Source organism: Bos mutus, chromosome 7, assembly GCF_027580195.1.
Source record: "Bos mutus isolate GX-2022 chromosome 7, NWIPB_WYAK_1.1, whole genome shotgun sequence".
Classification (NCBI taxonomy): Eukaryota; Metazoa; Chordata; class Mammalia; order Artiodactyla; family Bovidae; genus Bos; species Bos mutus.
In genome coordinates, this window is record NC_091623.1 from 84,590,811 (window position 1) to 84,603,007 (window position 12,197).

The 12,197-nt window shown below is 50.8% G+C and overlaps 1 protein-coding gene across 1 annotated transcript in view; it reads right to left on the reverse strand.

Annotated features, from left to right (window-relative positions):
• FSTL4 (follistatin like 4) overlaps positions 1-12,197 on the reverse strand; it is a 435,848-nt gene that overhangs the window by 42,437 nt on the left and 381,214 nt on the right. The window contains exon 8 of the mRNA XM_005890418.2: positions 8,551-8,671. Within this exon, the coding sequence (XP_005890480.2) occupies positions 8,551-8,671 (121 nt within the window). The remainder of the gene's footprint in view (positions 1-8,550; positions 8,672-12,197) is intronic.

Here is a 12,197-nt window from a genome sequence, read left to right on the forward strand (position 1 = left end):
AAAAATAATTTTATTATTATTTTTTTTACTTTACAATATTGTATTGGTTTTGCCATACATCAACATGCATCCGCCACAGATGTACACGTGTTCCCCATCCTGAACCCCCCTCCCACCTCCCTCCCCATACCATCCCTCTGGGTTAAAAGTGAGTATTGTAAAGGGGCCAGCACCCAAACAGAGAAACTTATGTACTAGCAGTGATGAGACAGAAAACACAGCAGACTGAAAAGAAGGAAATTATAACATCTCCTTGAAGACATTGAAAAAAGACTTGAAAAACTAGAGAGACATGGTCTTGGGTAGGAAGGCTTACTGTTGTTAGGACACAAATTATGCCAAACGTTTAATCTAATTCCAGTTAAAATCCATTGGTGGGGTCTTGACAAAACAATTCTCAAATTTAGCTAGAAGAAAGAATGTGCAAGAATAGTGGAAGAAATTTTGAAAAACATGTCATGGTGTGGCATTTTTTTCATACCAGGTATCACGAAGTATTTCAAGAATTACAATAGCTAATGGGGGAGGGGGAGAGGAAGAGGGAAAGGGAGAGATGGCAGGGGCGGTGGTGGTGGTGAGGAGGGCTGAGGGAATTCCCATCTTTGAGTCTAGCACCACATTAATGGTCTTGGTTGATTTTACAAAGTCCTGTCAACTCAATATTGTGCAGCCATTTATTAACTCTTATCCCTTGGAACACATGGAGATCAAATCAGTCAATCCTAAAGGAAATCAACCCTGCACATTCATTGAAAGGACTGATTCTGAAGCTGAAGCTCCAATACTTTGGCCACCTGATGTGAAGAGCTGGCTCATTGGAAAAGACACTGATGCTGGGGAAGATTGAGGGCAGAGGGAGAAGCGGGTGACAGAGGATGAGATGGTTGGATGGCATCACCGACTCAGTGGACATAAGTTTGAGCAAACTCCAGGAAAGTCAAGGACAGGGAAGCCTGGCATGCTGTCCACGGGGTCACAAAGAATCATACAGAATTAAGTGACTGAATAACCACCAAGTGTCAGGTATTACACACAGAGCAGTGAAAAAGACTGGCCCAGTCTCTGGCCTCATGAAGCTTTCTGTCGGGAGGAAGGTGAATAACATAATTGCTAGTGTGATGGGCATGGCAGGAAGGCGAATGGGGACAGGGTCTGGGAAGACTTATCAGAATAGAGCACTCAGATACACTCTGTCCACCTCACAAAGGAAACACCAACCTCCCTTCTGCATGGTGCCTCCCCCTCTATTGACAGCAGGTTTGTCCTGTGGGCTGTGGGTTTGTGGACTGCCCTCCTCAGTGAGGTACCCGGTGGCCAGCACTGGCCTTGAAGACTGGCCTTTGCCACTGCCCTGAGGTCTGATGGGACTCTGTCGACCCATGAAGAGGTCAACCTGAGCATGTACTTGCATCCCCTGGTGGGAGGGTGGGGTGGGGTGCTTGTTACAACAATGCTGGGCCCACCCCACGGTATTTTGATTCCAGAGGGCTAGGGGACTGGTTTTTACTTGTCAGGTTGTAGGTGAGATGCTGGGTCAGCCCCGACGGGAAGCTTTCACAGATGGACTGAACTGAAAAAGGTGGGAGCATTGTAGAACAAAACAAACCCTGACTGAAAGTTGAAGGTGTGGAATCATCCTCTCAAAAACAAGGGTCTATTTTCTGGGCAAAGACACTGGGCCTCCAGTGGCAGGGGTTAGAAGACGGCTCACGGGTGCCGAGAGGGGCACCCTTGGCCAGACTGGAGGGCTCCAGTTGCTGAAGCCATCCTGGGGTCTACAACCACTCCTCTTCAGACCTCTCTGTCTGTCAGACTAAAGATGGGCCTCAATCCTCAAGTGCTCCGCCTCCCAGTGGCTCCATCCCCAGTCTCATCTCCAACTCAGGACCACCAGGACATTTCTGCTCACGCCCTTGGTTTGGGATCCTGTCCATCTTCACAAGAGCTGAGGTCTCTGGGGCATCCCTTATCCCCAAACCTGCTATTGTACCTTCTAGAACTCATGTTCCACCATCAGCAAAATATCCTCTCTCCTCAGACTGTTCTGTGAGTGTCCCTTCAGCTTCTCGCTCAGATGGAAGCCTGGTGACACTCCTCCTGCAGCCCCTTAGGTGGATGCGGCTCCCTCGCCCCTTTGTCCCCTACCCCATAGGCTTGGAGGTGGGGCAGACCCTCTCTTTCCCTTCTCCAGAAAAATGCCGGTTTTGAGTTTTCTGTCCCAAGAGCCTCATTCCTAGATTCCATCCCCTCACATTTCACCCAGGACATTATTCCAGCACTTTTCTTTCCCTCCTGTATCAGTTCCCCATTTCAACTGGATCTTTCCTATCAGTCCACAAATGCTTTTAATTTCCATCTTGGGGGAAAAAAACCCACACATCTTTACCCCTGCTTCTCTCCCCAACTGTGCCTTGTTTTTCTTCTTAGAAATACCCTGTAGAGTTATCCGCACTTGGTGGCTCTCACTTCTCTTCCCCCTAGAGCCAGCTCCAGCAGACCCATCCCCTCAACACCATGGAAACATCTCTGCTCTGGGCCTCAGTGACGCCCACCTCCACTGACCTAATCCAATGGCCAGTTCCTTGTCCTCATCTTCCCTGACCTACCTCTGGTTGAATTCAGCATAGCTGATCACCCCGTCCCGGATACCACACTCCTGGTTTTCTATCTCTGTGGCTTTGTCTGTGCCTTCCTGGCTGCTCTTTCTCATCACCGCACCCCCCATCCCCACTCGCCCCAAGGCTCCCAGTGCCATCATGCTCCCTTGCTCCATGCTCCTTTCCTTATCTGTCCTCCTTCAGCGTCTACCTTGGTCCATTGACTTTAAACACCACCTACCCTGTGAGGCATATGGCATTTCTTCCTCCAGTCAAAACTCTCCCTTCAACTCCAGACTTAGATACCACACGGGCTACATGACACCTTGTCTTTATCATGTCACCACCAGCTCCTCATCTTCCTTCCCCAAGCCTGCTCCTTCACCCACCGCTCAGCGAATGGCCACTCCTCCTCCTTAAAGACCATTTGGAGGCATCTGTGACTTTCCCACCACATGGACACGATGTCATCTTTTCAGTAAGGCCTTGACCTGCCGTCCTACCTAAAGTTTCCAGCTTTTATTGGAGTCTCCTTATCCCCTCCTGTTTAAAACATTTCCCCCCTTAGTATCTTCCACCCTTTGACTTGCTCCACAGGATGGGGATTTTGATGTCTCCACTGCTGTGTTTTCAGTGCTTAGCCTGGTGAGTGTTACGGAAAGAAACTCAGTAAATGCTTGTTGAATGAATGACGATCCTGAGGATGACGTGGTGTTGGTGGCAAGGCAGGGTGGAGGGGGGATGAGGGTGGGAAGGGAGATTCTTTGCCAAGGGAACAATCAGTGCAGGGCAGGGGAGTCAGGGGGGCAGGGCAGGCATGTCTAGGAGCGAGGTGTTCACAGGGTAGGAGCATGTGGGAGGGGTGGGGCGGGGCCCAGGTCCCAGTGTGTGTGCATGTGTGGACTCCTGAGCATGGAAGCTGCTGTTGCCCCTCTGAGTGGAGGCATGGGCCTCCACTCCCATGGTTCCTGAGAGACTGGCATGGCAGAGGCCAAAGTAGCACAGCTCAGCCAGCAGCAATGGGAAGGGGCCCTGCAGACTGACCCAGGCCCCTGGGCTAGGTCAGTGCCAGCGGCCTCCTGGGTCTTCCCAGCCCCACGCCCTGCATGGTGGAGTGGAGGGTAGGGTGGCTTGTGAATGGAAGCCTTGACCTTTGCAGAGTTGATAACTGGTACTAGGATGTTAGAGGGAAAAAATAAAACCATCTCATCATTTGGGTGGGCGCCTGGTCACTGCTTACCAGACCCAACTGTGTTCCTCAAGTGTGAGGGGGCATTGCTAAGGCTGAGGTGGTATGGACCAGGTCTGAGCGAGCACTGTAGCCAGAGCCATGGATCCAGCCTCCTGCCAGGAGAGGGAGGGCCTGAGAAGAACCCTGAGCAGGGAGGCATCCAAGACCTTGGTACATGAGGTCCCCGTTTGGGTAGGTTCCGATCAGAGAAAAGTCCTGCATTTTCTTTGTGAGAGACCCTACCTCTCCAGGGTAGGGCTGGGTGGAGATGCAGCTCTCTGCCAGGAGCAAGGCAAAGCCCAATTGCTTTCTTTTGGCCCTGATCTCCTCTCTTCCTTTGTGTTAATTCACACACCAAAATCGTTTGAAATTAATGTTGTCCTGGGTAAACACATTCATTTCCTTTTAAATTTGCAAAACCTTCCTGTGAAAACATTTGAATACATAACGCAACGGCACATTTTCTTTGGGAAACATTGATCATTTCCAGGGCGAAAGGCAGCATAAATATGTCTTAAGTAAGAGGCACATTCACAAAAGTACCAAGCTGCAGTAATCAACAGATTCGGGAGATTACTATTGTGTTTTGGGAATGAATTGTTACTTGTCTGAACTGTGGGGAGGTCGAGGGTGTTTTTAATTTAATGGATTAATCATTTGTCTGAAGTTTTTCCTCCTTCTTATGGAAGCAATGCAGGAGGTTTGCATGAAGTTATAAATCATGTCAGTGTTTGGGTCTCATCTCTGGGAGGCCTGGTCTATGGGGAAGTTATACTAATAATTTGAGAAAGAAAGGAAATAGTTGCTTAGAAGTGTTCCCTTTAGCAAACCAGGTCAAGGCAGAGTTCTGGATGGAGAAGCCCCAGAAGGCATCCAGAAGCTCAGCCGGTATGTGTGGTCCAGTCCCTGCCACCAGGGAATGGAGCAGCTCCAGGGAGAAGTCTATATTTTATTCCTGGCCTGGCAACTTCCTCTGGATTTGATTTTCCCATCTGTATAATGGGTTGCAAGCTCTGTGAGCGCAAACCATCTGTGTGCACCAACTATGGTTAAAATATGGTTTGAGACAAAACAAAATCTCCCCTATATCTGTCCCATCCTGGACTTTGAATTACATCTTTCCAGGTATTTCCCAAGCATTTGACACATATCCTATCTCATCAGGCCTATAAGGCAGGAGGTATATTGTTATTCCCATTTTACAGGTGAGTTTACCCACCTAGGATGTATGTCAAGGAAGTACCAGCACTAGGATTTGAACTCAGGCCTCTCTAGCTCAGAGTTCATGTCTTGACCTATGACAGAGGTGTCTCCAGTTTGGGTCTGCACTGTGCCTTGGGTGGAACAGCCTCACCCAGTTTCTATTCGTCTGAGTGGTTTCCCATGAATGATTTCTCTGTCTCCTGGGCCCATCAGCTACATACTTGATGCACCTGCCGGTTACCTGGAGAATTCTGAGCCTTCTGAGAGGCAGGGGGCTGGCCAAGGCCTCCCCTCCCCACTTCATCATCCTCCCGTTCCTGTCCTCACTCTGACTGAGGAGAAGCTAGCAGGAGGAACTGACATAGAACATCACTCCCTTTGTGTCCCAGGCACTGCCTTGGCTCAAATAAGCCACAGGCCCTCTCCAGGCCAAGAGGAGACCAAACTTCACCACCTGCAGCACAGCTGGGTGACCACACTTAATTCTACCCAGGTTACTAGGGGACATCTTTCATGCTTTTGACTCATGCTGGGGATGAATGACAAAAAGGAACAAATCCTACAGATGAACCTGTTACTGCTCTCTCACAACTTCCTAATGAGATGACCCAGCAAGGTAGTGCTGCTTCTGTACTGAGCACAGACAGTGCCTTCTCTCCTTCCCAGTCCTTCTGCTTGGAAGCCCCCAAGTGCACTGCCTCTGTGAGTTTTCCCCAGCAGCCCAGCCCTCCTGACCCTGGGACCCTGAGCAGCATTGGTGTCTGCACAGTGGTCTGCTGAGCCCACCTAGAGCTGGACGACCAAGCTGTGCAGGTCACCAAATCAGTCCTGCCAAGGGCAGGGGCTGCCTTACATCTGCGCTGTAAGTCCTTCATTAGACGCCTGCTGCTTCTGACCTGAGCTCAGCACCTGGGGCAGGGGTGGGCCAGGCAGGTTTCCTGTTCCCTGTGTGCGACACTCCCCACCCCCGCAGTGTGCCCCCATAGCAGATCAAAACCAACCTGCCGGCTGATCACACCTGGATTCTCCAGCAGCCACAATGCAAGGGTCCAGAGTGAAGGGGTGGAAAAGCCATCAAGAGTCCAGGCTTTGGTGTCAAGATCTATTTTGCTGTTACTAATTGTAGGGCTAAGGGTCCTGGGCAAGTAATTTAATCTCTCTGTAGTTTCCAACCCCTAGTTTCCTCCTCTGTGAAGCAGAGAAGGTGCCCAGTAGGTATCTGGGAAACGTTCCTACTGTAATTGTGTCTTTCATGCCATTCTACTTTCAACAGCATCTTCCCATCTTCCCACACAGGTAGGATGGTTTACCTTCTCAGTCAACACAGTAAGCTTCACTTCCGGAATACACTTCCGGAAAACCTCGTGTCTTGTCCCTGGTCAACCAGAAATGGACTCACGTCCTTGGGAGACAATACTGGGTCTACCTTAGTGCTGTCTCGCATGACGAGTTGCTTAATGGACCCAAATGCCACCCCAGTTGCCGGTGGCCAGCCCAGCCCAGGGACCTCAAGGGCTCCTGGAGTGAGGCCCACCCGGATAGCCTAGCCTGACCGCTATGGAGCTGAACACAGTGCACCATGGAATGAGGTAGAAAGCCTACTGCAAAATACAGAGGTCCTGGGACTACCCTGGTGGCTCAATGGTTAAGAATCCACATTGCAATGCAGGGGACACGGGTTTGATCCCTGGTCGAGGAACTAAGATTCCACATGCCTTGGAACAACTAAGCCCACAGGCCACAACTCCTGAGCCTGTGCACCACAACTAGAGAGTCTGGGCCACAGCAAAAGATCCCATATGATGCAATGTGGATCCTGACTGTGCAACTAAGACCTGATGCACCAGATAAACAAATAAATAACCAATTTTAAAATTATTAAAAAAAATAGAGGTCCCAGTGTGCTGCCTCTGACACTAGGACTTCACCTTAAAGAGAAGCCTTAAATCTCTCAGCAATCAGAAAATGGATTTCGAGTGGCCTCTTTCTGGATCTCAGCACGGAGGTTTTGCTGTTTCAACTTTCTGAGGCCACAAGCAGCCCCTTTAGCAAGAGGCTGGTGGGTGGGTAGGGAGGCTTGAACAAAACTCTCCAGCTGCACAGTCCACTCTCCACTCGAGTAGTGACAGGGAGCAGCCTAGTCTCTGCTTTAAAGCCAGCAGCACATGGTGTCCATGGGCCTGGGCCCTGCTCCCGGATTCGGCACTGGGAGGGAGGAAATGGTTCATTCCCCATCATGAGCTCTATCTCAGAATTCTGGGGGAACACGAGGCAGAAGGATCCCCCAGCAATTTGTGTGGACCTGCAATTTGTGTATTGAAAGTATTTAAGATCACAGCATCTCCTGCAGAAGCCTGAGGTGAGGACAGGTTCTCACTCGTGAGTTACTCTGGCTCCTGGGCAGATGGATTCCCCCACCCAGGCCCCTCTCCCCACAAATTTGTTCTGGAGGAAATGAAGGGGACCAGCCTCAAGCCCTCTCCTTGTGCCCTCGGTTCTTATGGGGTGGGGGTAAGATGTGAAGGGTTGGATGGAGGATCTGGGAATTCTTGATTTCCCATTTTCAGCTGGTCTGAGGACCAGAGGGAGCTGTGCCAAGGCACATGGAGTTGTTGTGCAACCACGCATTTACCAACACTGTACAATGCTGGGTACCACTTGCCAGCTATAGATGGCAGCGCCCTCTTCACACTGCAGAGCACACAATCTGCCCCTGGAGTGACCCAGACACTGCCTACTGGCTGCACACACAGATTGAACTCTGAATGCCAGCCTGGATGGCTCATCCAAGGGATGTTATAACTAGGAACCTGTGTGTTATTTCTGATGAAATCCAGAAACTTCACTGTACATCTGGAGTCAAGCCAACAAGCATAGACACAAAACCCCAGAGGATTAAGTATGTCCCAGCTCAAGGGAAATACTAATAAAATATGACTTAGGCAGTATGAATATAAAAATCCCTAAAACATCCTCTAGGACAAATGCAGAGGCAAGCTGGGCTTACTCTGTTGTCCTTAAATGGCTTGTCACCCAGGATCCCAGAGGCAAGTGATACTGAACCTTGTGTTGCAATGATCCTCAACACTGTGTACGCTTTATCTCAAAACAGAAGCCCCGGACACTGGCTGGCACCAGGGATCTGGGGCTGACTTGGAGCTTTCACATTATTCTCTGGTGCACGGACACCCTGCTCAGGCTTGCTCAGGGTGGGGCCCAGCTGGGCATGGCTTGACATGTCAAATTTCCCTGGGGTACTGACCCACCTAAATGACTCACCCCTCCCACCTGGACTCACTTCATCAGAGGAGGCTTTGGGGAAGAGCTGGACTGGGAAGTGAGTTAGCAGACTCTGCCCCTGCCCACCGCCCCAGTCCCCCTTTACATATGGGAGAAATGGGACACTTTGGGGTCAGGTATTTCTTCAAGAAGGCAGAATGCAAGAGAGAAGGAAGGTTATTCTGAGCAGCCTTTGGGGAACACGTTGGGGCAACAACATGCATGGAGCCATTTACTAACCATTCACCTGCAGGACGTGGGTCTGGAACAGCTGCTCGTGGCCGGAGGCGTGGCAGGTGTAATTGCCCATGTGGATGGTGGTCACCTTGGTGATGTAGAGGGAGTCGTCCTCTCCGAAGTCCTGCTTGGGCAAGGAAGACAAGATTGGCTTCTCTGTTGAGTGGGCTGGGAAGGACAGCCAGATCTTGGGATTTGCCAGAAAACAGAAACCCTGCAGCTGCGAGGACGTCCTTTCTGCCTGGCCCCTTGCTCAGCCAGAGCTGCCTGTGGGGCAGCAGGACCGCCGTGTCTCCACCGTGCTGCTTGCCCAGACCCCATACGTCATTTTACGACCTGATTCACCTTCTCTGGGAGGCCCGGCTGAATGCCTTCCCCAGCACCCTCCATCTCCATTTCTACAGCTGGCCTCCCCTGCCTTGCCTGTTAATCCTGCTGCTGCTTGGCTGGTTTCTTAGACTCTTGTCCACCTGTTGAGATGCTCTGGAGGGCGGCCTCCTTTGCAAACTTTTTCTTAAAAGACTGGATAGCAAATATTTTGGCTTTGTGGGCCATAGGGCTCTGTCAACTACTCAACCCCGCCTTGAGGCATGAAAATAGCCATACTGATACCTAAATTCATGAGTACCACTATGTTTCAATAAAATTTTATTAAAAAATGGGGTGGGCTGCATTTGGCTCACAGGGTATGGTTTGCCTATCACTGGTTTAGATCTTATCTCCCTCCCCAAATAAGTTCAGGCAGCTTGCAGAGATCTGGGTAACCCCAGAGAAGGAAAACAGAACACTGAGGAAAATGAAAGCAAACAGAAAAAAAGGGCAGGATGTAAATGAGAGCAAGTGGGGCCAATGACAGGCGTTCCATGAGAGAGGGCTCAGTGATAAGCCTTGTCCCTGTGACATCCGCAGCCTCACTGTGGGGTCCGATTTGGCCAGCACGTGGGGAGAGATGGGCAGGAGGGAGCTTCGGGCTGATCAAAGTCACCTCCTAAGCACAGGGCATGAAGCACTCCCCCAGGGGCTTTCCAGCCAGCCGCCTCTTCTGCAGAGCCCTGCGCAATGTTGGCCCTATCCAGGCACTAGCTGCCGACAGGCTGGGGATGGAATTGCCTAGAGTTTCAGGGAGTTTGGTTTTAGCTACCAAACATGTCCGAGGTGTGGTACTCAGAGCTTATGGGGCAGAACAGATCCTGACTCCCCGGTAAGAAACGGGGCTGGCAGCACTAGCTGCAAGGAGTGATGGGGGAAGTCCGGTGCTGCACTCAGGAGACTCAGGTTTTAGCTTGAACTCTGTCACTGACCAATGTCCCCTCATCCCTCTGGGCACTGGTTTCCCCTGCCTGGAAGCTGTGGAAAATTCCTATGCCCTGTCTGCCGATGGGAAGCATGACAGACATGGGGCTGCTCCTTTTCTTCTCATTATTTTTAAAAAAATTATTTATTTTTAATTGAAGGATGATTGCTTTACAATACTGTATTGGTTTCTGCCATACGTCAACATGAATCAGCCGTAGGTATACATTTGTCTACTTTTCTTATTATTAACAGAAGATGCAAAACTCTTCTTGACCCCTTGGAGACAACACTAAACCATCCCTCCTGTTATTTCTCTTGTCCTTCCTGAGCTCCCTTCTCCCACGGAAGCAATTTGGTGGCAGGAGGGACAAAGGCCACTAGTCAGTGTGGCAAGGGCCCAGTTACAACCACGAGTCCTTTAAGGAGGCTTTCTGGCTAGTTAGCCTAATGAGGGGTGCAGGCCAAGTGAGGTCTGGGTTAAGGCAGAGGCTAGAAGGTGGAAAGTGGATGCATGCAGCCTGCTCTTGGTGTCAAGGAAAATGGTACTCAGAAGTGCTCCCACTGGGCCAAAACATTGGAGAAGGCTGCAGGAACCCTTAAGAGTTTTCTCTGAAACATTGCTCTGCTTTAAAAAGCCCCATTCCGATTACCCAGTAGAAGCTTCAATAATAAAAATAAAACACCAGATAGCTGATTTGTCCTGTGTCATAACAGAGTCATAAAGGGTTCATACCTGAGTCGCTTATGAAAAGTTAATAGTCACTTCTGGGGATGACATATTTCTAATCTGAGCTGTTTCCCGTGTTAAAACCTAAGTCTGAAGGAAAATACATTTTGCTTGGAGTCTCAGAGGTTGGAAAGGCATTTTGAGAGAGGGCTGGGGAGCTGGGTGTGGCCCCTACTTTGGGAACCACTCTGCGCCTACCTTGGTTGCTTCCCAGACAAGACTACAGACTCCATCCCAAAGGGCGACACCAGACCCGTTTGCTCTCGGAGTTTGGTGCTGGGGGTCCCCTGGCGTTTCCTTCTGGGATGCCTTCCTGAGCCTTCATATCCACAGCCCTTCCTTATAGGAGGAGGGCCCTTGTAGCCAGTCTCGGGTTCTGGCACCCTCTGCTCATACTGCCACCTCAATGGGATGGCGTGGTCATGGGGACTGCAGGCTTCTCAGGTCGAGGTGCCCACAGGCCCACTGCAGGGTGGTGCTAGGTAACACCACCAGCTCGGTGTCCACGAGCTGACTGTGCACTGGGAATCTGACACACATCGCCTGGTTTAAGCCTCAGAAAAAAGCCCTGAAAACCACAAAGCAAAACAAAAGCCAGTCCCCACAGGATGAGAAAGTAGAGCCCTCCTGCACGATATATTCAGAGTCTGACCTTCTCTAGCACCTCCACTGCTATTACCACAGGCTCCATGCAGTGACTTCCACTGCTGAGCTCTGCGTCCTTCCTCCGCATCACAGCCCAACGACGCCCCTTGTCTTACTCCCATTTAGCGTACTGTTTGCCACCTGTCTCCCTGACTAGCATGTGAGTGCCCTAGGGGAGGGCAGGGACACTGGTGCCTGCTGCTCACTGCTGTGTTCCCAGTGCCTGGTGTAGGGCTGACACAGAGTGGCCCTCAGTAGATACTCATTGAACAGACCATACAAGGCGCTGAGCTGGGCTCTCTGCAGGGGCTTTCCTGATTTTGGTTCTTTGGGTTGGACAATGGACATGTCCAGGACATGTCCTGCCTTCCCATGCCCCCAGATATTGCCAATCACATGAGGGTACAAATCAAGTGGCTGGTAGGGAGGCAGAGAGCCAATCTCAGGTCTTGTGCCCACTTTCCCACCCTGCCTCCTTCTCCACACTGCATTCTCAGACCTGGGCATGCTGGGAGGGCTCCACACATGGCAGCAGGCAGAGTCCATGTAACCCCAGACTAGGCTCATGGCTTCTATGAACCTCTAACAGAGTGGCAACCCACTCCAGTGTTTTCGCCTGGAGAATCCCGTGGACAGAGGAGCCTGGTGGGCTGCTGTCCACAGAACTGCACAGAGTCGGACACGACTGAAGTGACTTAGCATGTATGCATGCATTGGAGAAGAACATGGCAACCCACTCCAGTGTTCTTGCCTGGAGAATCCCAGGGATGGAGGAGCCTGGTGGGCTGCCGTTTATGGGGTTGCACAGAGTCAGACATGACTGAAGTGACTTGGCAGCAGCAGCAGAGTTGCTTAGCCTCTGGTTTTTCCTCAGTGTTCCTGGGAGCAGAGGTGTGATCCCTCAGGTGTGGTGGGTGTGGGGCTGCTGGATGGGTGATGCACTACTTGAAACACCTAACTCATTACCAGCCTGTAACTCAGG